The following is a 26,968-nucleotide window of genomic DNA, read 5'->3' on the forward strand; positions in this document are numbered from 1 at the left end:
CCCACATCGAAGTGAAAGCGCCCAGCCCCCTCGTCCCAGCTCCTAGCGCACTCTGTCCTATCAAGTCTAAAACACACACTGTCTTTTAGAACAATGAAAACTGAAAACAGCCAGTGTGGGGCTGCAGCCCTACACTCCAAGGACTGGGGCACAGCCCTGGAGTGAAAGCGCCCAGCCCCCTCGTCCCAGCTCCTATAGCACTGTACAATCCTCTCCAGACCATAAACCACAGGGGGCACCCTCCCGCCTTCGCACAGACGCCGACCTTCCTCTTAATTCCCGTCAGGAAATAGTCTGGTGCGCGAGCCCAAGAGTCCGCACTTTGAACTCTGTACACCTAGAGAGCGTTAGGGTCAACTGTGCTCTCTGGTCAGAGTTTAACCTCCCCTGTTCAAGCACACTTCGATCCTCCTAAGCCCAGCATTCTGGTTCACTCACCTGAGTTCACCAGGTGGGCACTAGCCAGGCATCCCAGGCTTAAATCCCTTAGCGCCCAGGTACCTAAATCAAGCCCTTTCGGACTTCTGCCCATCACCAGGTGCTCAGGGGCAAAAGAACTAAATGTAGCAGCTTGTCCTCTAAATTTAGAGCTCTATTTTACAGCCATTGCAAGGAGTACTGGGACATAAGGTTTAGAAGATAACCTGTCTCTAACGTTTGTCTTCTTTACCGACGCCATTATCTTACCCCAAACTTCAGTGAAGCAATTCAAAGAAGAGCAGCTGACAAAGAAAAGTTGATAAACGAAATCATGACCTCTTTGTAAATTCCTGCAATATAACCTTCTAGTGAAAGCATCACTTTCATGCCATAAACACTCACACACGAAATCAGGAAAATCCACAGTACAGTCAGTAACTTCAGACCACACTGAGGACTGCTTTGTTGAAACTCAAACTGTTCTTTGCCACATCACCCTCGGGAGTTTCAGAAACTGCTACTATTGGAGATAGCAGAAGTTGCTCAATACTCAAGGTTTAAGGTAGTGCACAACTTTCTCGTACGATTGTATTTTGAAATTAGCTTATGTGAATAATAAAGCCACAAGTGCACCTAATATTTTATCTTTAGAATTTCAAAGGTGCTTAAAGCTTCGACTGAAAGAATATTACTCTAATAAAAAGTCTTCAGTGAGTCTGGGCATCTTTAATGGGCTCCAGAATCTTACTGGATTTTACGATCTGTAAATAGAAATGAAAAAAATTGCTTTGCTCAGCCTATCTTCCCTATGTTAATGTGTTCCCCTTTCCAATCTGCACCAGTTACCATCCCAAACGCTAAAGCATAAATGACACAAGTGAAATTTTAGAAAGAAGGAAAATCCAAGCATACCTATAGCAAACATTGCTCCACAGCAAAAATAGTAAACTTAATAGTCAGTGCAAAATCCTAAATCAAACTTCTGAACACATTACAGTCATGGAGACACTTACCTCTTCACCCAGACCTTCCTGGTCCATGTCTTAGAAAGTTCATGCTAAAGTACCCTTACATATAAATAAAGCTGTCTTGAATGCTTCATTTCCTTGAGAAAGATTCCAGATTTTAATACCTTCTGCCTGTCGGTGTCCACACAGAGTATAATTCTGTTTTGACACTGAGATACAGGGGTGCTATAGGTGGAGCTGTGACTACCAACACATAATCCAATTTCATGGACCACATAACTTAGTAAATATGTGTGTGCACACATACTTATGCCTGGATATAGGTATTTTCTTAAATATTATACATATTACATTAAAATTCACAGCTAGAAAGAAAAATCCTAAGATTACTAACTACTAAAACACTAAAGAGTTTATCCTATTGTCTATTAACATAAATTTCTACCAGATAAAAGATATTCAGAGACTGTTCTCCATAGTAGACATGAGACCAGCTTTCAAGGAAATGGACAGCAAATGTTATGGGTGCTCATAACAGCTATGAGAGAGCATCACTGACTCTCGACATTGCTAACCAGAAAACCTAGTCCAAGGCCTGGAAACAGGTTTCCCTCATGAAGGCCCTGGATCAGAGCTGTAAGGACTAGCTGCTGCCACTTAGTTTGGCCCTTTGGAAGGAAACAACACTGCTGTGACACATTGCTCTTCTCTGTCTGGATGATGCAACAGTTGTTCTCAGAATATATTGAATCAGGAGCTACCTGTTCAACAGGAATGGGCCATCTCCTTCTTTATAACACCTACAAATGAAGCATGTTGTGGAGTAGATGAATGTCAAGAAGGTCCTCGGCTATAGAGGAAAGGTGATGAAAAGCTGTGTTGGCTGCTGTTACTTGAGTGATACAAGGAAGGTGCATCTACACAGGATCTACCTGAAACACCAATTCATTGAAACAATCACCTCAACGAGGCAGGAAAAATCTCACTCAAGATTAACTGGAATATTGCTCCAATTTTTTTTCTCTGCAGATGCTTTTCAGATATGTTATAGGTGCCTCAAAGCTGTGCCAGATTGTTAGGTTCCAGGCTTGTTGGAGACTCTTCAGAACATTTAATGCTATGATTGTGAGCTACGGGTTCCAGACAAGCCAAGCAGGCCAAATCCATGCATACAGTTGTACAGTACAAGTCTACAGTTGTACAGTACAAGCCTGAACTTCTGGTTGCCAGACTAGAGAAGTTTCTACAGCAATCTATTAAGTTTTTGAGAGAATCCGGAATTGTTAAATGAACTCACATTTTACATAGTGACAATTGACGTGTGAGTGTGTGTGTGTGTGTGTGTGTGAGTGTGTGTGTGTGTGTGTGTCTGCTGTTTTTTGTTATAGTTGTTTTCAGTGCTAGGGAATTAAATCCAATGCCTGTGCAACACAAGCAAGTTCCCTCCTCCATGGGGCTGCCTCACTAACCCACATCCCCAGGGTGGTGACATTTTGTTCATGATTTAACAATTAAAGCTTGCCTAAAGATCAAAGTACAAAGCTAGCCACCATAGTTAGCCATAGAGGCCAGGCACCTTTAATTCCAGGGCTTAGGAGACAGAGGCAGATGTGAGTTCAAGGCCACCCTGGGCTACATACAGGAGCATGAATCAGTCTAAAAGAGAAACAGGTCACACAACGGTGATCTCAGCACTTAGGATCCCATGCCTTTAATCCCAGCACTAGAGAGGAATACAAGGCAGGAGAAGACAGAAGCTGAGTGAGTGTGAGGTTCAGTGGATCCCTCTTTTGGTCTGAGCATTGGCAGAGGTGAAAACTCTAGTGGCTCGCCACTTTGCTTCTTTGATCTTCAGCTTGAACCCCAACCTGTCTCTGGGTTTTTAGTATTCATGCTACTGCCAGCACAACAATGACTTTGTTTTGTTTGTTTTTATGAGACAGGGTTTCTCTGTGTACCTCAGGCTGGCCTCAAGTCACAGAGATCTGCCTGCCTCTGCCTCCTGAGTCCTGGGATAAAGATGTGAGCCACCACCTCCAGGCTCGACAATGACTTTTTAAAAAACGATGTACAAGACCACTTCACCAGAAGCTTGTCAGCTAGTCTCAGGCCCTCACACTGAAGGTTTAATACTAAGATGCCTTCTCCAAAGAAGATGCAACTTTTCAAGACCACAAAATAATTAAAATAAATTTACATTCAAAAATTTCACCTCTAAATAATTTCAACCAAGATAGTTAAGGAAAATATAATTGACTATATTTACTAAGCCCACAAAAGTAAGCATACTTAGTAGGTTTCATTAAATAAATACTTTATAGAGATTCAAATATCATGCACCAATTTGTAAATTATTTTTTCAACTTCTTAATTTCTCTGGTGTAATTTTCGGCAGAGGATATTTCTTTTTGTTTGTTTGTTTTTCTCTGAGACGGTTGTTCTCTGTGTATCCCTGGCTGTCCTGGAACTTACTCTGTAAACTTTGAACGCAGAGATTTGCTTGCCTTTGCCTGCCATGTGCTGGGATTAAGGATGTGGGCCACCACCATCTGGCTGCAGAAGATTTCTTTTGTGCTAAATACTAAAGTGTGGCCTTTATTTCATAATAAGTTGGGTTTTTTTGTTTTTTTGTGTTTTTGTTTTTGTTTTGTTTTGTTTTGTTTTCCAGTTTTTCAAGACAGGGTTTCTTTGTATTGTTTTCGAGGCTGTCCTGGAACACGCTCTGTAGACCAGGCTGGCCTCGAACTCACAAATACCCGCCTGCCTCTGCCACCTGAGTGCTAGGATTAAAGGCATGCACCACCAACGCCCGGCTCATAATAAGTTTTTTAAAGATGTTTTTATCTTCATTTTAAGTATATGAGTATTTTTGCCTGCATGTATACATGTACAATATGCGTGTTCCTAGTGCCCTGGTGTCTAGAAGATGGTGCGGGATCCTCTGCAACTGGAGTTAACAGTTGGTTGTAACCTGACAAGTGGGTGCCAGAAACTGAACCCAGGTCCTGTGCAAGATGGGTGTCTCTGGGGCCCCCTCCTCTTTCTGAGATGGAGTTTCACTTTATAGCCCAAGCTGAACTCCAACTCACAACCCTCTTGCCTCTGCTTCTCGAGTGCTGGGATTGCAAATATGTGATACTCATCTAGCTGATCATCAGATTAGCAACTAATTAGAATGTGAACAGAAGTTGGAATTTTTGGTACAGTAAAGTTAAGTATTACAGAACTGTTTGATTTTCTATTCTTACTCTACCACTTCAAGATCACACTGTCATTTGGTAGTAACAATTTGCTCAAGACTCTTTAATTCACACTATTTCCAAATGACTCATTTTGTATTATTGAAAAAAACAGAAAAACATTATTCACAACCTTTTTTAAAGAAAATTCCTACTGGGCCATGGTGGCGCATGCCTTTAATCTCAGCATTCATGACGCAGAGGAAAGCAGCCCTCTGAGTTTGAAGCAAACCTGGTCTACAGAGTGAGATCCAGGACAGCCAGGGTTACACAGAGAAACCTTGCCTTGAAAGAACAAAAACAGAAACAGAAACAAAACACTCCTGACAACATCTGGTAGCAAAACCTTTATCTAAGGAGAACCGGCACGGAAGATTTCATGGAAAGGGAAGCACTGTGAGGCTTGCAGAAGGAAGAGTCACTAAGCCTATATGAAAAGCGGTTGCAAACGATTTGGAAATCCATAGGGTGGGTGAGATGGCTCATCTGGTAGAGGGGCCTGCTGCCAACACTAATGGGTTTGATGCCTCAGACTCACGAAGCGGAAAGAGAGAACAAATTGTCCTTGATCTCCACTTATGTATTGTGGCTCATACACACACACACACACACACACACACACACACACACACAGAGAGAGAGGGGGGAGGGAGGGAGGGAGGGAGGGAGGGAGGGAGGGAGGGAGGGAAGAAGGGAGGATCACACTAAAAAAATAGATAAAAATTTTAAATCTGACTCACCCTTTCTATAAGAATTTCAGTTGATATAAAAGCAAACTTCATGAAGCCATAGACATCGATTTGAAATAAATACTTCAGAATCTGAAACTGTCCATCATGTTCTGTTGTTTTAGAAATAAAACATATCATCACCACTTGATATATAATTTCTGAATCTAATTTCTTCTTCAGCCCAAGAACTGGAGCACATAACCACCCCTTACCTTTCTGAGAAACCAGCTGACTACCGAGCAAGGCACCTTCCAAAGACATGTCAGTTTCTGCCACAGCAGGCCCTTCAGGGTCCTCCCATGATTCTGAATCTTCCTCATTCCTCTTCGAAGATGAGGTTTTGAAATGTATTTCTTCATGGACTATCATAGGCAACTCTACTTCAGAGGCCATATCTACAAATGCATAAAGAGAAATGTCTTTTCTAAAATCCTTGCTTCAGAGTTCACTTCTCGTTATTCTTCGGAAAGCTATTCTTCAAAACATGACCAGTATGACACTTCATTTGAGAAATTGCACAAATCATTAGCTGTAGCCTGTACAAGTTCTTAAAGTAGTGTGACAAATGACCACAAGATTTTGACTTAAGCAATAGAACTTTTCTCTGTTAGACCTTTGGAGTCAAAAATCTTAAAGCCTTATTTGCAAAACTGTATTCCTTCCGGAGACTTGAAGAAAAATGAAGATCCTTGCCTTTTTTTTGTAGCACCTTCCTGACGCATCCCCAGATTGCTTGCTTCATAGCACTATTCTCCACTATTCTTACACCAGCCGTATAGAGTCCTCTCACCTCACACTTTCATTGTCCTGCTTTCTTCTCATGAAGAACCCTGAGGCACATTGTACAAAGAATACCGTCGGAAGTCCTTTCTGCATGTGTGATAACACGCGCACTCACAAACAGGGCTGGAGGGAGCTTCAGTCAGATGCTCACATAGTGCTTCCTCTATACATTGACCAAATAGTTTTTTTGTTTTTTGTTGGGTTTTTTTGTTTTGTTTTTGTTTTGTTTTGTTTTGTTTTGTTTTGTTTTATGAGACAGGGTTTCTCTGTATTGTTTTGGAGGCTGTCGGTCCAGCCCGGCCTCGAACTCACAGAGATCCGCCTGCCTCTGCCTCCCGAGTGCTGGGATTAAAGGCGTGCGCCACCACCGCCCAGCTGACCGAATTGATTTTTTAAAGGGACTTTACTCATCCTGGAGAGATGGCTCAGAGGTTAAGAGCACTAACTGTTCTTCCAGAGGTTTTTTGAGTTCAATTCACAGCGACCGCATGGTGACTTTCAGTCAGCAAAATGAGATCTGGTGCTCCTTTCTGGCCTGCAGGCATACATGCAGACAGACCACTGTATACTAAATAAATAAATCTTAAAAAAAAAAAAAGAAGTCCCAGGCATCAGCCTGGGAATCCAGCATGGGACTGATCAAGACCCCCTGACTGGGGTGTCAGTGAGGAGTCCTAGGGAATCTATTGAGCCTTGGGCACAGATCAGTACCCATCCCAAGTATACACACAGACTTTGGACTCCCATAGAACAATGTGAGGTGCACTCTCACCCTGAACTCTTGGGGAAGGGTCTAGGCCCTGCCCTATATGAAATGACAGACTATGCACACCCCCATGGAGGGCCTCACCCTCCCTGGGGAAATGAGGGGATAAGGGGGGGGGAGTTGGGGGGAGAGTACAGGAGGAGGGGAGGGAAAGGGAGAGGGACCTGGAACTGACTTGTGAAGCAACCTTGTTTCTTATCTAAATTTAAACTGGAAAATAAAAAAAAAGAACTTTACTCAGACCTATTCTACACATTCATCTTTTGTCCTAAAAATTGTGCTTAAGCAAGCAAATATAATTTTTTAAAAAATTAAAACATGGAGGAAAAAAATAAAGCCAAGCAAGGTGGCACAGGTCTGTAATCCCAACATTCCATAAAAATAGGGGAGTAGTCACAAATTCAAGGTCAGCCTGGGTGACCCGAAAGACCCATATTTTAAAGATTTATTGATTATGTATTATGTATACAAAATTCTGTCTGCATGCCTGAAGAGGGCGCCAGATCTCATTACAGATGGTTGGGAGCCACCATGTGGTTGCTGGGAATTGAACTCCGGACCTCTAAGAAGAACAGTCAGTGCTGTTACCTGCTGAATCACCCCATATTTTAAAGAAAGGAAAACTGGAAACTAATAAACACCAACACCTTTCTTCTACTGTATAAGCTCATGATTAAGAATAATAAATAGGTCCCGTTGAGATTTCATTCCTTGCCAGGCAATTGTGGTGCATGCCTTTTATCCCAGCACTAGGGAGACAGAGACAGGTGGATTTCTGTGAGTTAGAAGTCAGGCTGGTTTACAGAGTGAGTTCCAGGACAGCACAGAGAGAACCTGTCTCCAAAAAAACTAGTCACTCTCACCCCCCAAAAAAGATTTCATTCCAAGGTAAAGGTGCTTGCTGGGAAGTGTGACAACCTGACTTCAATACCTACGTCACACATAGGGAAAGAAGAGAACCAATGTGGAGCCGGAGAGATGGTCCAGCAGTTTACATCACTGCCTGGTCTTCCAAAGGACCCAGCTTCAATTCCTGGCACCCACATGGCAACAGTCTGTAACTCTAGGTCCAGGAAACTCAACATCCTCCCATACACATACACGCAGGCAAAACACAAATGCATATGAAGTATAAGTTAGAGAGACAGAGAGGAAGAGAGAGAGAGAACTAAATTCTACAATTTGTCCTCTGAGCATCACATACACACCTTGACACATGCATACAAACACATACAGACACACACACACACACAAATAAAAATACATTTTTTAAAGATTTCATTCCTGGAACTGGAGAGATGGTTCAGTGGTTAAGAGCACTTGCTGTGTTTGCTGAGACCCAGGTTCAATTCCCAGCACCCACACAATGGCTTTAAACCATGTGTAACTCCAAATCCAGATGATTCAGTGCTGGTTTCTGGTGATGCACAAACACTCACATAAATACAATATTTAAAAGATGTCTGCCATTCTTTGATCCTCACACAAGGGGGCAGAGGCAGGTGAATCTCTAAGTTTGAGGTCACGTTGGTTTACAGAGCAAGTTCCAGGTCAGCAAAGACTACACAGAGAAGCCCTATCTCAAAAAATTAAATAATAAAAAAAATTCCATTACTATTAAAAAGGTGTATCCAAAAAGATAAGATAGCCGGGCGTTGGTGGCGCACGCCTTTAATCCCAGCACTCGGGAGGCAGAGGCAGGCGGATCTCTGTGAGTTCGAGGCCAGCCTGGTCTACAGAGTGAGTTCCAGGACAGACTCCAAAACAATACAGAGAAACCCTGTCTCGAAAAACAAAAACAAAAAAACAAAAAGATAAGATATGCAGACATCACTCAATGAAACAGATTTCCCATACTTTATCTGTTAGATAGCCAGGGAGTCAGAATGACCAGAATTATTTACAGTATCTACAGAATGCCTAATATTTGTAGCTAATTCTATTTCATAAGTAGAACAAATAGTTACAACAAGAAAAGCCATACTAGAATGTACAGTAATTGATTTCCAAGTTCAAAAACTAAACCCACTAGATCATGTGTATGTACTAATATGCACCACTAAATATAAAAACTACTATCGCTCAAGCATGTGCATCTGGATGCACGTGTGCACAGCACATGTGTGGAGATCAGAGGCCTTTTGCAGGAGTCAATACTTTCCTTGTACCACGTGATCAAATATTTGTATGGAAAAAGGCCAGCATCACTAGGCTATTAGGAAGAAGTTTGAAAATGATAAAGTGCCAATCAAATGTCACACATTGTTGTCCTTTACGTTCTTTTAAGGATTCGTTAAATTCAAATTCCATTCTTGTTTGTCCCTTTATATTCTCTTGTTTTTTGGGTTTTTTTGTTTTGTTTTGTTTTTTGTTGTTGTTGTTTTGTTTTGTTTTGCTTTTACATTTTTTCAACACAGGGTTTCTTTGTGTAACCCTGGCTATCCTGAAACTTACTCTACAGACCAGGCTGGCCTTGAACTCAGAGCTCTGCCAGCCTCTGCCTCTCTAGTGCTGAGATTAAATGTGTGAGCCACCAGGCCTGTCATTGGTTGTCACTGTAATTCCATGTCCATTCCATTCCATTAGTATACTATACCATACCACACTACAGAGTTGAGGGAGCATATTAAGAAAAACAATTACTTTCGAAAAGGCTTTTAAAGTCAGGCAGTGGTGACACACACCTTTTAATCCCAGCAGAGGTAGATGGATCTCTGTGAGTTCAAGCCCAGCCTGGTTTACAGAGCAAATTCCAGGGCAGCCAGAGCTACTCAGAGAGACCCCGTCTCGAAAAACAAAAACAAAAAAAGGCTTTTAAAATTCCACAGTCAAACCCATCCTTTATATCAATTGAAAATTTCAGAGAAATCCTTCTTAGCTAACACACTGTCTTATATTATACACTTGATTATTTACTTATTGCTCTTGTCTCAGCCTTCCCAGTGCTGGATTACAGAGGTGTACAACCACATACAGCTCTTAGTATATCCTGTATTTAGAGTTCATTATGTTAATGACTCATATACCAGAAGGTGTTGTGTAACACAAAGTAAAAGAAAAAAATCTTAGCCAGGGATTATGCTGCCAACACTCGGAAGTAAAGGTAGGAGGATGAAGAGCTGAAGGCTATCCTCTGCTAGTGAGTTTAAGGCTAGCCTCAGCTACATGAAACCCTGTATCAAAGAAACAAATAAGAGAAGGATTGACAGAGGTAAACAATTTGTATTTCTATGTTGGCTCTGTACGTGGAAGATACAGATACTATAAAAATACAAAATAAGCAACTGTGAAATCCATGAGTTTATATACACAAGGGCTTCTTTTCTCTTTCAAGCCAAACACAGGACAAGGCTGTGCTGAGAAATTAAGTTAAGAACAATACTAAGCTATATTTTAGATCATTTTGGCTGTGACCACTTCAGGCAAAGGAAAACTCTGACACAAGATTATTGTTTCCGTTGGTGATTTCACACTGCTTCAGCAAAATAAGAATGTCAAATTATCTTGGAGGTTTGGTAGGAAAGCAGCTGCACACCTGCCTCTGCCAGGAGGCCAATCATAGTGGGCAGCATTACAGGGTTGGAGGGCTGAGCCCGGAACATGAGCAGGGGCTGGCCCCGGCGAAGCGGCACCTCTGGCCTGAAGACAGCTCCATTGAGCGCCTGTAGCATCGGTGTGGTGCCCTGGACCAAGCCCACAGCTTTGTAGGGGGCACCTGCCAGGGCCACAGGCAGGAGGCATTCCCCACTGCACTGGTCTCCCGGGACCACAGGGCTGCCAAACCTCCAAGATATCTGACGGAGACGCCTGGCACGTCATGGGCCTCTCGTCCCTGCTGCCCAGCCTGGAAGCGTGGAAGCAGCACGTGTCTGAGGCCTTCCAGTTCTGCTTCTGACCCTGGAGCACAGAGGCGCCAGCCCCTCAGGCCTTTCTGAAGAAACCCGCTCACTATGATCTATAGGGAGAAGAGATCCACGTTCCTGGGGCAGAACCTGGGCACCTGCCTTAAATAACATCTAGTAAACAGTCTTAACTCCAAAAAAAAAAAAAAAAAGAATGTCAAATTACTGAAAGCAATCTCAGGAAATTATGAAATTTATCACTGCCTTTTGCTCTCTCAGAAATCAGGTCCATCTAAATAAAAATCCATGTTATCAACCAAGCATGTCGGTACACTCCTGTAATCGAGCAAGGCTGAGGCAGGAAAATTATGTGTTCATGGCTAGCCTAGGCTACAAAGCCAACCCTTGCCTCAAAACTCAAAAATTAGCTGGGGGTTGGTGGCACACACCTCTAATCCCAGCACTTGGGAGGCAGAGGCAGGTGGATCTTTGAGTTCCAGGCCAAGATGATTTACGGCGTGAGTCCCAGGACATACAGAACTATACAAAGAAACCCTGTCTCAAAAAATAACAAATAAAACAAAAACAAACAAACAAACAAACAAAGAAAAACTCAAAACATAGGTGCCAGGAAGTTGCCTTCCAAGGAAAAGACTCTTGCCAAGCCAGAAAGCCTGAGTTTGATCACTAATTGTCTTCTGACCTCAAGATGTATACTGCTGCACAACTGACCCAGCCCTACCATACATACAAACAGATGCATACTAAATAAATAAATAAAAAGAAAAATTAAGTAAAAGGGGGTGTTGTAGAGTCTAAGGAAAAGGGAGGAAGCAGAGGAGGATTTGATCAAGATATATACAAGTATAAAGATGTCAGTCTAAATTAAAAATATTTTTGAAAGCATGATATCTGGTGGTAGCAAGATGGCTCAGCAGTTAAAAGCATTTGAGTGTTCTTCCAGAGAACCCGGGTTCAATTCCCAGTGTCCACAGGGCAGCTCACAATGACCAATGTTCTCTTATATGATGGACAGACAAATATGCAGGCAAAAATACTCATAGACACAAAATACTTAATTTTTAAAAAGCATATTATCCAACTAATAATTGTTATGGATTTTCATGACAGAATTTCTTTGTGGAGTCTTGGCTGTCCTGCCACTAGCTCTATAGAACAAGCTGTCCTTGAACTCACAGAGATTCACCTGCCTCAAAAGGTGTGTGCTACCACCAAATGGCTAAAAATTTTTTAACTTTAGGGAAATAAAATTTTATTTTGTATCTCAGTGCTGACACAAGTTTAAATAAACATTCCTGAACTTTCTGTGTTTATACTATAACTTTTTTTTTTTTTTTTTTTTTTTTTTAGACAGGGTCTCACTCTGTAACCCAAGTTAACCTTGAATTCTGGGTCCTCTTCCCTCAACCTCTTAAGGCCTAGTATTACAGGCATTGGCCACCCATGCCTAAGTCACAAGTGCGTTTTTTTAATTTGTTTGTTTGTTTGTTTTTGTCTTTTTTTGGGGGGGGTCCGAGACAAGGTTTCTCTGTATTGTTTTAGAGGCTGTCCTGGATCTCACTCTGTAGACCAAGCTGGCCTCGAACTCACAGAAATCCACCTGCCTCTGCCTCTGAGTGCTGGGATTAAAGGTGTGCACCACCACCGCCCGGCTCACAAGTATGTTTTTTAAACAAGCCAAAACATGCCTGAATTCAGCATCAGAATAAAAATATATGTGCACATCTACTGAAAACCTTCATTTTTATTATTTGAACAGAAAACACCAGTTTATTGAAAAAAAGGTAAAAGACAAAAACAATGAAAAAATAAAAGATGATGAATTGACTCAGAGTGTTACAAAAAGTTCCAGTTCTTCCCCATTAAGCCCTGAATTCTATAAGAAACCTACAGTTTTGAAGGATTATCTGAGCAGGGAACTGGCTCAGTAGGGGCAGGTACTTGCCATCAAGCCTTATAACCTGAAATAATCATAGTGCAAAGAGAAAATTGGCTTCCAAAAATGTTCCACTCACCTCCGCTCAAGCACCATGACATGCAAATAGGCACACACAAAATAACATAAGGTATAACAAAATTTAAAGAATTATATTCTCCACAGAATTAACTTTTACATTTCCAATTTCAAACACACACAGGTCAAAAAATCACTGTTTATATTGGTGTGTCATATAGTTACGCCCATGTCAGGTCAAAAGAGCCATCAGTTTATTTCAGGGAAATCAATAATGGGGGAAGCCAGTCGGATGGCTCAGCAGGGAAAGGCACTAGCCACACATTCCCTCACGTGGGAGGATAAGGGAGGAGGGTCAGGAGTTTTAGCACAGCCTTTGCTGCATGACAAATTCACAGCTGACTTCAGCCAACCTAGGACCCTGTCTCAAAAACAAAAACTAAAGGAACAGTCTCAGCATTTAGGAGGCAGAGGCAGATGGATCTCTGTGAAATTGAGGCCAGCCTGGTCTACAGAGTGAATTCCAGGACAGCCAGGACTACAATGTAGTTACACCCTGTCTCAACAAACAAATAAAAACATAATAAAGTGTCATTAAATTTTAAAATAGTGAGTAAAAATAAGGTTGGAGAAATGACTCAATGGTAAAGTGCTTGCTCACTGAGGTCCTGGGTTCAATTTTTGGTCACACATGCACACTAAATGATTGGCCGGTGCTTTCACTTCGTGTATGTTTTAGCACACCCTGTTTTGTGTAGACATTGGAGATCTACTTCCCGAAACTAAAAAGAATTTCTCAAAATTTTCACCAGAGTTCATTTAAACTGGTTACAATTTCTACTTGCCAATTTTCAGGACCTTGTTCTTTCTTTCTTTTGGGGTGTTTTGCGAGAAGGTCTCATGAAGCCTAGGCTAGCCTTAAATTTGTTTGAACTCACTATATAGCTCAATTTGGCTTTGAACTTCTGATCCTCTTGCCCCCAACTGCCAGCCGCCAGGGTTACAGGGGTGCATCACCATGTCCAGTATGTCAGGCTTTCTTGTTTCGAAGATTCCCCAGTATTACTTCATGAAATGATAAATAAAATTTTAAATACTGATTTTTTTTCAGGATACCTTGAAACACTGATTTTTTTTTTCAGGATACCTTGAAAAAGTTGTGAATTTTTTTAATATATCAATCTCGTTGAGCAGTAAATAATTTTATTGGAGATTAGGCACAATCTGTCGGGACTTTCATTTTCTATGAATTCTTTTTTTCTCTGTAAAATATTTTTAAATTTAATATTTGGCAGTTTTATACATATATTCAATGCATTGTGAACATATTTACCATGTATCAATCTTTTAAATCTATATTTCTAGATTTGATATTGTTTTGTTTTGTTGTAGTCTCTTTACTTTCCAATGGCCCTGATCAGCTTTTCCACAAACAATTTTTGGGAAGATTAACAAGTTTAGAACAAGGGAATGTCCTTTACAAAAAGCCCTCAACAATCTAGGTGCTTGTGGCCATGCACCATTCTCATTTGGGAAAAAAAGCTAAGTCTAAATATCCATATTACACAGTGCTAATAGTGAGCAAGTAGAAGACTCATATTTTGGCGAATACTGAGATATTAACAATTCTTGAGGGCTGGAGAGGTGGCTCAGAGGTTAAGAGCACTGACTGCTCTTCCAGAGGTCCTGAGTTCAATTCCCAGCAACCACATGATGGCTTACAACCATCTGTAATGAGATCTGGTACCCTTTTCTGCCTGCAGGGACACATGCAGACAGAACACTGTATACATAATAAATAAATCTTTAAAAAATTCATTTAAATACAGGAAAATCTATTGGTTCTAATACAAATGTGTTTCCTTCCGAGTTCTCAGCATTTCGGGCTGTGTCAAGGTTTTGTGCCATCCTAAGGATCAGCTATTTCTGTATGATTGATCGATATTTTCTGAGGATTTTTAAAATATTTTCTCTCTAATTTCTATTAATGTGTATGTATGTGCACCTTCTCCTGTGTATATGCATGCATTGTTCCAAGAGGCCAGAGAAGAGTGTCATTCCACCTATAGTTGGAGTTGCAGGAATTGGTGAGCTGCCCAATGTGAGTGCTGTGAACTGAACTCAGAGCCCTAGAAAAACATTGAGTGCTCTTAATCACTGAGCCATCTCTCCAGGCCTTTTCTGGGTTTCTGATCTATTCATCACAGACAAATCAGAATGCGGCTGAGAGCCATGTACTTCACATCTTCACTTTTCAACGCATGTGGGAGGAGTCGTTTGTTTGTTCTGTGATTTGGTTGTTGCTTTTGTTTGTTTTTTGTTTATTTTGAAACAGGGTCTCTGTATGTAGTCCTGATTGTCCTGGAACTCACTATTGTAGATCAGGCTGACCTCCAACTCACAGATACCCGCCTCTACCTCTAAGGGCTAGGATTAAAAGTATGCATGGCCACAACTGTCCCACCCCGTGTGGTTTTAATCATAGAAATGGCTAATAAAATTGGCATCTAAATAAAGACGTGTCTTCGGACATTCTTCCACTGTATGGCCCTTGTAATGAACTCTTAGAAATAAGAAAGTGGAAAACCATTTACAGTATTTGTGATTGAATATTTTTTTAGTGTCTTATTTTTATTTTATGGGTCTGAATGTTTTGCTTACTTATATACGTGTGCGTGCATGCACGTGAGCCACATACATAGCTAAAACCTACACAAGCCAGAAAACAGCACTGTGTCCCCAGAAACTTGAGTTACAGGTGATTGTGAGGCACCATATGGATTCTGGGAACTGACCTTGGCTCCTCTGCTAGAGCTGCAAGTGCTCTTACCCCCTGAGCCATCTTTCCATCCTGCTTGAGATTCTCTAGGACCTGGTACACTTAGAGAAGCCCTTATCACTGCTCTTCTTAGGGAAGCACTACAGCTGCAAACAGAATAAAAAAATTGTTTAAGAATACAGACTAGCTGGGTGTGGTAGTGCACACCTTTAATCCAGTTCAAAACAAAAACAAAAACCAAAGAATTTGGACTATTTTGAATTATTGAAGTTGTCCTTAACTTAGGTTTCAAAGAAAATCATTTATATATGATTCTACAGGCAATGTCTTAAAACTGAGTAGCAATAAGTGAAAACCTTATCTAGCAGAATGGAAAGTCAGCAGATCTTGAATAAACTAGATTTGTCAAAGAAAAATAATAAGAAGATTTTATTTAGGAAATAAGAGAAAAAGACTAAATAGACTTCAAAAATAAAAATAAAACAAAACAACAAGAACAAAACTAAGACCTCTGGGACAATGGTGAAAATAAAGACGGAAAGAGCAGAAAATTGCTTTCACTTTTAAGAGGCCTTCACCCTATTTAAATTTTTAACTTATTTACATAATGTTCTCTGGTAGTTAAAATATACTGTAAATATCTTAAAATAGTCATATAATATCAGGACATCACTAACCATTCTTTTCCTTGGGTTTTATTTTATAAGTTTCAGAGTAAATCAAACAATAAGAATAGTTCTGAGAGTCTGACCACATAAAAGTCTTGGCTCCCCTATGCCCTGTGCTTGAAGTGAGTCTAGGTTCTGCCCAGGCCCAACTCCCCCATGCCCTCTCAAACAAGTGAAGGTAACAATTCAAACAGTTCAAGGCTTGAAAGCTGAAAGAAACAAAAAAGAAAACACAGAATGAGAGAATGCTGGAAATAGAAAAGCTGGGTAAATGGTAAGGAACTACAGATATAAGTATAACCAATAGAATACAAGAGATGGAAGAGAGAATCTCAGGTGTTGGACACTCACTAGAGGAAATAGAATCATCAACCAAAGAAAAATCTTAAGTCCAACAAACCCTAACACAAAATATCCAGGAAATATGGGACGCCGGGAAGAGGCCAAACATAAGGATAGGTATAGAAGAAGGTGAGGAAATACAACTCACAGGTACAGAAAACAAATTCAACAAAATCAAAGAAGAAAACTTTCCCAACCTAAAGAAGGATATGCCTATGAAAGTACAAGAAGCTTACAGAACACCAAATAGACTAGACTATTTAAAAAAAAATCCCCTCACCACATAATATTCAAAACACCAAACTTAAAGAATAAAGAAAAAATATTAAGAGGAGAAAAGGAAAAAAGCCATGTAACATATAAAGGCAGACCTATCAGAATTATACCTGACTTCTCAATGGAAACTCAGAAAGCCAGATGGTCCTGTCTACATATTCTACAAATGCTAAGGAACCAAGGATGTCAGCCCAGACTACTGTATACCCAGCAAAGCTTTCAATCACTATAGGGGGAGAAAACAATATATTCCATGACAAAACCAGATGTAAACAATACATATCCACAAATCCAGCAATACAGAAAGTACTGGAAGGAAAACTCCAACCCAAGGAAGTTTACACTCACAAAAACACAGACAATAGATAATCCCACTTTACCAAACAAAAAAGAAAAAAAGGGGGGAGGGATCCACACACAATATCCCCACCACCAACAAATCCAAAACAAACAAGAATTAACAACCAATGCTTACTAATATACCTCAATATCGATGGTCTTAACTTCCTATACAAATATACAAACTAACAAAATAGAAACAATGATAGAATCCATCCTTTTGCTGCATACAAGAAACATACCTAAACTTCAAAGACAGGCATAAAGGGTTGGGAAAAGATTTTCCAATTAAATGGACCCAAGAAACAAGCTGATGTAGCAATCCTAATATCTAACAAATTAGACTTCAGACTAAAATTAATAAAAAAAATGAAGGTCATTTCATATTCATCAGGAAAAGTCCATCAAGATGAAGTCTCAATTCTGAACATCTGTGCGCCAATATAAAGGCACCCACATTTGTACAAGAAACATTACTAACATGTAAATCACACATAAAACCACACACACTTATAGTAGGAGACTTTAACACCTCACTCTTACCACTAGACAGGACCACCAGACAACTTAACAAAAAAACAAAGGAACTAACAGAAGTTTTGGGTCAAATGTGTTTAACAGACACCTATGGAACATTCCATCCAAACACAAAAGAATATACCTTTTTCTCAGTCCCACATGGAACCTTCTCTAAAATTGACCACATACTCGGCAACATAGCAAACCTCAACGGATCACTATGGTTTAAAATTATAATTCAACAACAACACAAATTGCAGAAACCCTATAAACTCATGGAAATTGAACAATGCACAATTGCACCATTCCTGGGTCAAGGAAGAAATAAAGAAAGCAATTAAAGACTTCCTAGAATTCAGTGAGAATGAAAACACAACCTACCCAAATTTATGGTACATTTTGAAAGCAGTGCTAAGAGAAAAGTTCATAGCACTAAGTGCCCACATGAAGAAACTGGAGAATAGTCACACTAGAAAACTAACAGCATAACCGAAAGCTTTAGAACAAAAAGAAGCAAACTCACCCAGGAGAAGTAGATGCCAGGACATAATCAAATTGAGGGCTGCAATCAATAAAGTAGAAACAAACAAACAAAAAAACAATACAAAGAATTAATGAAACAAAGAGTTGGTTCTTTGAGAAAATCAACAAGATAGACAAGTCATTATCCAAACTAACCAAAAGGCAGAGAGTGAACATGCAAATTAACAAAATCAGAAATGAAAAGGGGAACATAACAACAGACACTGAGGAAATACAGAGAATCATCAGGTCATACTATGAAAACCTGCACTCCACAAAATTCGAAACTGTAAAAGAAATGGACAATTTTCTGGATAGATATTGCTTACCAAAATTAAATCAAGAACAGATAGGCAATTTAAATAGACCTATAACCCCTAATGAAATAGAAGCAATCATCAAAAGTCTCCCAACCAAAATAAGCCTAGAGCCAGATGGTTTCAGTGCAGAATTCTACCAGAAATTCAAAGAAGAGCTAATATCAATACTCATTAAACTGTTCCACACAATAGAAGCAGAAGGGTCATTGCCAAACTCTTTTTACAAGGCTTCAATTACCTTGTTACCCAAGCCACACAAAGACACAACTAAGAAAGAGAATTACAGACTAATATCCCTCATGAACATTGATGCAAAAATGCTCAATAATATACTGGCAAATGGAATCCAAAAACACATCAGAAAAATGATCCACCATGATCAAGTAGGCTTCATTCCAGGGATGCAGGAATGGTTCAACATTAGAAAATCCATCAGTGTAATCCACCATATAAACAAACTGAAAGCAAAACCACATGATCATCTCACTAGATGCTGAAAAAGCCTTTCACAAAATCCAACACCCCTTCATGATAAAGGTCTTAGAGAGATCAGGGATAACAGAAACATACTTAAACATAATAAAAGCAATATAAATCAAACCAACAGTCAACATCAAACTAAATATAGAGAAAATCAATGCAATTCCTCTAAAATCAGGAACAAGATAAGGCTGTCTACTCTCTCCATATCTCTTCAATATTGTCCTTGAAGTTCTAGCTAGAGCAATAAGACAACAAAAGTAGATCAAGAGGATACAAATTGGAAATGAAGAAGTCAAACTTTCACTATTGGCAGATGATATGATAGTTTACATGAGTGACCCGAAAAATTCTACCAGAGAACTCATACAGGTGGTAAGCACCTTCAGCAAAGTGGCAAGATACAAGATTAACTCAAAAACTCAGTAGCCCTACTATATACAAATGATAAATGGGCTGAAAAAGAAGTCAGAGAAACATCATCCTTTACAATTGCCACAAACAATATAAAATATCTTGGGATAACGCTAACCAAACAGGTGAAAGACTTTTATGTCAAGAACTTTGAGTCTTTAAAGAAATAAAGAAGATACCAGAAAATGGAAAGATTTCCCATGCTCTTGGGTAGGTAAGATCAACATAGAAAAAGTGGCAATCTTGCCAAAAGCAATCTACAGATTTAATATAATCCCCATCAAAATCCCAGCACAATTCTTCACAGATATTGAAGGAACAATAATCAACTTTATATGGAAAAACAAAAAACTCAGAATAGCCGAAACAACCCTGTTTCCAACTTCTGGAGGCAGCGCCATCCCTGACTTCAAGCTCTATTATAGAGCTATAGTCCTGAAAACAGCTTGGTATTGGCATAAAAATAGACAAGCCAATAGAATTGAACTGAAGATCCAGATATTAACCCACAAACCTATGAACACCTGATTTTTGACAAAGAAGCTAAAAATATACAATGGAAAAAAGAAAGCATCTTCAACAAATGGTGCTGGCATAACTGGATGCTGACATGTAGAAGACTGCAGATAGATCCATGTCTATAGCCATGCACAAAACTTAAGTCCAAATGGATCAAAGACCTCACCATAAATCCGGCCACACCTAATCTCTTAGAAGGGAAAGTGGGAGGTACCCTTCAACGAATTGGTACAGGAGACTGCTTCCTGAACATAACACCAGTAGCACAGACACTGAGATCGACAATTAATAAATGGGACCTCCTGAAACTGAGAAACTTCTGTAAGGCAAAGGACATAGTCAACAAGACAAAACGGCAGCCCACAGAATGGAAAAAGATCTTCACCAACCCTACATTTGACAGAGGGCTGATTTCCTAAATATACAAAGAACTCAAGAAGCTAGTCACCAAAACACCAAACAATCCGATTAAAAAGTGGGGTACAGAACTAAATAGAGAATTATCAATAGAGGAATCTAAGATGACTGAAAGACACTTAAGAAAAGAGCTCACGTTCCTTAGCCATTAGGGAAATGCAAATCAAAACAACTCTGAGATACCATCTTACACAGGCCAGAATGGCTAAAATCAAAAACACCACTGACAGTTTACGCTGAAGAGAATGTAGAGAAAGGGGTACATTCCTCCATTGCTGATGGGAGTGCCAACTTGTATAACCACTTTGGAAATCAATATGGAGATTCCTCAGGAAAATGGGAATCAGTGTACCTCATGATCCAGCATTTCCACTCTTGAGCATATACCCAAAGGATGCACATTCATACAACAAGGACATCTGTTCAACTATGTTAATAGCAGCATTGTTTGTAATAGCCAGAACCTGGAAGCATCCTAGATGTCCCTCAACTGAACAGTGGATGGAGAAAATGTGGTACATTTACACAACGAAGTACTACTCAGCAGAAAAAAAAAACAATGAAATCTTGAAATTTGCAGGCAAATGAATGGAATGGGAAGAAACCATGCTGAGTGAGGTATCCCAGTCACAGAAAGACGAGCATCATATGTACTCACTCATACATGGATATTAGACCTAGAAGAAAGGACTACCAGTCTACAATCCACACCACCAGAGAAACTAGGAAACAGAGAGAACCCTAAGAGAAACACATGGTCCCCCGAAGAAGGGGTAAGGGACAAGATCTCCTGAGCAAATTGGGAGCATGGTGGGAGAGGAGCGGGAGGTAGGAAAAAGAGAAGGGGAGAAGAGGAGAGAGGAGAACAAGAGGGATCAGGAAACCTGAGTTGGGAGGAATAGAGGAGAGCAAGAAAAGAGATATCTTAATAGAGGAGGCCAGTATACACTTAAAGAAAAAAATATGGCACTAGGGAAATATTCAGAGATCCACAAAGATGACCCCCAGCTAAGAATTTAGGCAGTAGTGGAGAGATGGCCTTTGATTCCCCTTCCCCTATAATGAGATTGATGACTACCTTAATTGACATCCTAGAGCCTTCATCCAGTAGCTGATGGAAGCAGAAGCAGACATCCACAACTAAGCACTGAGCCAAACTCCTGGAATCCAGTTGTAGAGAAGGAGGAGGGATGAGCAAAGGAGTCAAGACCATACTGGAGACACCCACAGGAACAGCTGACCTAACCAAGTGGGAGCTCACGGACCCCAGCCGGACTGAACCAAACCCTCTGAATGTGGGTGCCAGTAAGGATGTCTGGGCAGTCTATAGGACCTCTAACAGTAGAAACAGTATTTATTCCTAGTGCACATATGGACTTTGGGAGCTCATTACATATGGAGAGATACTATTTCAGCCCAGATACACGGAGGAGGGCCTAGGCCCTCCCCCAAATGATATAACAGACTTTGATGATCCCCCATGGAAGGCCTCACTATCCTTGAGGAAGGGAGAGATTGGGAGGGTTGGTAGGGGGCATGGGAGGATGGGAGGGATTGGGGGCAGGGGGTTTGATATGTAAAATAATTGTTTCTAAATGAAAAAAAATAGTTCTAAAAAACATGGGCTTTTTTTCTTTTAGAGTGTGTATGTGGCCTACAGAATCAACTAAGCAGGGCTCATAGGTGTTCACAGAGACTAAAGCAACAGTCACAGACTCTGCACGGGTCTGAGCTAGGCCCTCTGAATGTATGCTATGGCTGTGTGGGATAGTGTTCTTGTGGGACTCCTAACAGTGGCTGTGTGTGCAAGGGTGTCTCTGACTATTTTGCCTGCATTTGGGACCCTTTTCCCACTACTGGGTCACCTCATCCAGCCTTGATAAGAGGTTTGCCTAGTCTTATTGTAACTTGTTATGTCATGTTCAGTTGACATCCCTGGAAGGTCTGCTCTTTTTTTTTTTTTTTTTAAGAGAAATGGAGGAGGAGTAGATCTGGGGGAGAAAGAGGAGGTTAGGTGGGAGGGAGGGGAAACTAAGGTCAGGATGTAATTAATATATGAGAGAAGAATGAATTAAGTAAACAAACAGAGCGTGTGGGCATTTGGGTATGTGTGAGTGTGCGCATGTGGAGACCGGAGTGAGCATCTTCTGTCCACCTCAGTTGCTCTGCATCCTACTTACTGAAGCAGGGTCTCTCACTGAAGTTGGAACTTGACAGTTCCAGCTAGTCTAGCCAGCCAGCTTGCCCCTGTATTCCTCTGCCTCTGCCTTCTGGGTGCTGAGTTTGCAACTGGCCCCCATGCCCGCCCTGCTCTTCATCTATCTTTCTGGGGAGAATCCAAAGTCCTCCTCATGCTTACACAGCAGGCACTTCATCCACTGAGCCATCTCCCCAGGGCAAACATGAACCTTTTCATCCGATGGGTACTTATGGAAATAAATTAATGACTATGCTGTAAGTCTTCTCATACCAACCTGACAGGCTGTCTCTGTCCTCCAGCACCACGGGATCTTTCATGCTCTCTGCAGCAGAATTTTCAGTGGAGAGTGTTTCAGTTTCGTCATTTTCAACGCTATTCGCTTGATCCTGCATCTGTGTGGGAAATGGTAGCTCTGTGTCCTCTGGGAGACTCTGGAAACTCCAAGGGTTATAGAAGAACTTCTTCAGGTACTGCATAGAATTGGAATTATCTGTCTTCTCCAGGGCTCTTTCCTTACCTACCTGATCTTCTGTTTCCATGAGTGTTATCATTCTCCTTTCTTGTTCCTTTCTGGGGTCAAAGTCATTTGCTATAGGATGTTCGTGGTTATCAACCTCACCATCTTCTCGCTTCTCCTGGTCATTATTTGAAATGGTTTTGTCTTCATCAGCATATGCGAGGCCTAGCATACCAAAACTAAAGTCAAACCAAGACGGACTGGGAATTGAGTTGTCATTAATGACTGTATCCTCCTTGTCTGTTGATATTTCTCTGCTTGGAGCTGGGGCTTCTTCATCGGGTGAAACAGAATTGGGAACATCTTGTAATGGCGAATTGCTTTCTTTGGACAATAACTCATGCACCGTGTCCTCCTCTCCAAAACCCAAAAAACTTGCAAATCCACTATCAAACCAGCCAGTGGCCGGAGGCTTGAGGATGTCCTCTGACTCAGACACTAGTTCGTACTGCTCCTCTGGCACTGGACTGAATTCTGGTGTCTCTGAATCAAACTGTGATTTTGAGTCTTGCTCAAGTTCCATTTGGGGTTCACCATTGTTTAATTTCTCTGGCTCATTCTCTTCCACTGCTAATTTTCTACTCTGAAATGAGCTTCCTTGTATGGGTTCAGTATGTGCTTCAAAAGCCTTTTCTTCAGCTTCTTCTTTCCCCACTCCTAACCATCCTTGCATCTCAGACGTTCTTAGGGATGGCAAGACATGGTCTAGGTCAGGAGTGTAACCCTGCTCCCCACTGCCCGCACGTCCAGCCTCTTCCCAGTCCTCAGACTCATTGGAAACCCTGAACTCTTCACGAGCTTCTGAGGCTGAAATTTGGTCTTCAAACAAAGCCCCTTCAGAAGCTGAATAAAAGTCAGGCTCCAGCTGAAAATCACTTTCATATATATTATATTCTTGGTCTTCATCTTCTTCAGATGGGTACATATTTCCATTATCATCGCTATTTAACTCACTATGTTCACTTCCAAATATGTAGCCTTCTCCAAGCAGACAAAGAAAGTCAGATTCCTAAAAGACAAAAAAAAAAGGTCATAAATGAATCTCCTTAAACGTTTTAAGATAGCAGACTGTAGCCAGGTGTGCCGTTTCACTCCTATAAATCCAGTATTTTGGAGACTGAGTCAGGAGGATTGGGGAAATTGAGGCTAGCTATATAGAAGTCTATATATAGCTATAGAAGTCTATATAGAAAGACTTCATCTTGGAGTAGAAAGATGGCTCAGCAGCTAAGAAGACTTGCTGCAGCCAGCCAATGGTGGTGCACGCTTTTAATCCCGGCACTCAGGAGGCAGAGGCAGACGGATCTCTGAGTTCCAGGATAGCCAGAGCTACATAGGGAAACCCTATCTTGAAAACAAAACAAGGGGCTGGAGAGATGGCTCAGAAGTTAAGAGCACTGACTGTTCTTCCAGAGGTCCTCGGATCAATTCCCAGCAACCACATGGTGACTCACAACCATCTACAATGATATCTGGTGCCCTCTTCTGGCCTGCAGGGATACATGCAGAGACAGATCACTATACTAAATAAATAAATCTTAAAAAAAGAAAAGTTTTCAGGACCTACAGTTCCAAGGAATCCAATACCCTCCTCTTGCCTCCTTGTGTACCCGAACATGTGGCATATACTCACACAGACAAGTAAATAAGACTATTTCAAAAATGAAATAAAGTTCTACAATTCATTCTGAGGTATGCATAATAAATAAACAAATCTTTAAAAAAATGAAATAAAGTAAAAGACTGACCCCGGAGCAAAACCTCAGTCTCTGAATCTCAAACACAGGTATCACAAATGACTCCCTGCCAGGCAGTGGTGGCACACACCTTTAATCCAAACACTCTGGGGGGAGGGGTGGTAGAGGCAAGAGGATCTCTGTGAGTTCAAGGCCAGCCTAGTCTACAGAACAAGTTCCAGGACAGACTCCAAAGCAATACAGAAAAAAAAACCTTGTCTCAGAAAAAAAAAACTGACTTCTAAGGATTAATGGTAAAGCTTAAATGAAAACTCTTAGAGTATGCTTTATTTGTTACCAAATAGTTGAGACGCACAGATTATTAATGGTTTGAGTATGTTCCACAAATAAGTTCTGATGAGAAGGCATATATGTAGGAGCTACAAAATCTGACACCTCCTAAGAGTGTACTAAGTGAATGCACCCATTTGTGCAGTGATTTCAGGGCTTAGATGTGCTTCCCCCAAAAGCACATATAGGAAACTAATTGCAGCAGTTTTAGGAGATGGACCCTCGTGGGAAGTGATTAGGCCATGAGGGCAGTGTGAATGGATAAAAACTTTTAGCATTACCAGGGGAGTGGGTGCTATAAAGGTGCAAAGGCACTCCTCAAAGTTGTCCTCCACAGGCCCATGGCAATGACTCTTCCCTCATCATGCACATAAAGGATGATAATAATAATAATAATAATAAAAGGGATAGCGATGCCTTGGAAGAGGTCTACCAGAGTGGAAATACAGAGAATAGAATGTGCTACAGACACTGTGAACAGATACAAGTGACAAGGCCAAGAGTCCGGCAGGAAGTAGACAGCTAATCCCAGTGCCAACAATAGACAGCTTGTGGAGGCAAAAGCCTTATTTCACGATGACCTTACTCTTTTGTGGCAAAACCTGGAACGTGAATTAAATTGGCAAGTCTAATCTATATATTTTAAATATCACTTTCTGATTCCTTTTCCATTGTTATGTATTTACTATTATATATTTCCTTTTCCTTAATTATTTATTTTATTTAGAGTGTGTTGTGTCTCTGAATAATTATATATTATATGTATTTAATATATATAATTTGTTTAATTTTATGTGCGCTGGTGTGAGGGTATCAGGTCCCCTGTAACAGACAAGCGTGAGCTGTCATGTGTGTGCTGAGAATTGAACCTGAGTCCTCTGGAAGAGCAGCCAGTATTCTTAACCCTAGAGCCATCTCTCCAGCTCCATTAATTACCAAGCTTAACATGATTTGGAATTAAAGGCGTGCACCGCCACTGCCCATCCAGAATTCACTCTTTAAGCCACTGTACTCTATTGTCCTGTTAATTGCTCAGAAACCAAAGTCTTTAGCTGCCATCAATCCTGTTTTATCTCATTGTATTCACATACCCAAACCGTGCCAAGAACAAGTTCTTAATAATAATTCCTTACAGTCACTAAATGAGGTACACAACCAATGAACATTTATTCCAGGAAGCCATTTTGCCAAGAATTTTTTAAATTCAATTAATAGGTGAGGATGAGTTTACTCACTTTAGTTGGCATTTCGACTTCTTCAGATATGAATACCTCTTCAATCTGGACTGCATCTCTGGGAAAAAATCCAAAGTCCTTTCCTTTCTATCAAAGCAAAGAATAAAGGCTATAAAGGAAAAGTGGTTGAAGCAGGAATAACTACTGAGTCCCACTTTGCCCCGTGACCTTGGCTGTGAGCTACATTAAATCACAAAGCATTAATTGGCTATCAAACGCCACCTAAAAATCATTAGTGGGGACCGGGAAGCCAATGAAGTGGTATAGAGTGCTTGCTTAGCGTGCACAGGGCCCTGGGTTCATGCCCCGATGCCGAACAAACTCACAGCAATCAAACAACATGACTGAGGCCTTATGTTTTTTGTTATTTGATGGAATAATATTAGCTTAAGGGCCTAATGACCTAGTGAGTCCTTAAATGGTTATTAGGTACAGGCCATCCATCTCTACTTCATCTTAGCAAAAAGGTAGAGAAGCAATTAGACTAAGCATGTAATGGACCAAACTAAAAGCAACTGAGATTTCACCCAGAGTTTTATCCATTAAACAGTATTTTGTGTAGAATTACTATTTTCACACTTGGTAAACAAACCAAAAAGGTTGCTTTCTTAGCCTCTTATGACTTATACTCTGTCATTTTCTTATACCTGCACAGATTTCTGTGATGCAT

General features: G+C 40.6%; 1 protein-coding gene across 8 annotated transcripts in view; it reads right to left on the bottom strand.

Moving 5' to 3' along the window:
- Window positions 1–26,968, bottom strand: part of LOC101822410 (MIA SH3 domain ER export factor 2) — an 87,446-nt gene that overhangs the window by 53,759 nt on the left and 6,719 nt on the right. For 3 of the 8 annotated variants that reach the window (XM_040743031.1, XM_040743030.1, XM_040743029.1), the window contains exons 3-6: window positions 26,299–26,385; window positions 22,794–24,045; window positions 5,571–5,753; window positions 5,368–5,468 (exon numbers count right to left, since the gene is read on the bottom strand). In XM_040743031.1, coding sequence (XP_040598965.1) covers window positions 5,368–5,468; window positions 5,571–5,753; window positions 22,794–24,045; window positions 26,299–26,385 — 1,623 coding nt within the window. Of the gene's footprint in view, window positions 1–687; window positions 707–822; window positions 842–1,433; window positions 1,589–5,367; window positions 5,469–5,570; window positions 5,754–22,793; window positions 24,046–26,298; window positions 26,386–26,968 lie in introns of those variants that run through there. The other 5 variants (XM_040743038.1, XM_040743034.1, XM_040743032.1 and 2 more) reach the window with 4 other exon arrangements.

This window comes from Mesocricetus auratus, unplaced genomic scaffold (genome assembly GCF_017639785.1).
Source record: "Mesocricetus auratus isolate SY011 unplaced genomic scaffold, BCM_Maur_2.0 Super-Scaffold_15014, whole genome shotgun sequence".
In the NCBI taxonomy this organism is placed as follows: Eukaryota; Metazoa; Chordata; class Mammalia; order Rodentia; family Cricetidae; genus Mesocricetus; species Mesocricetus auratus.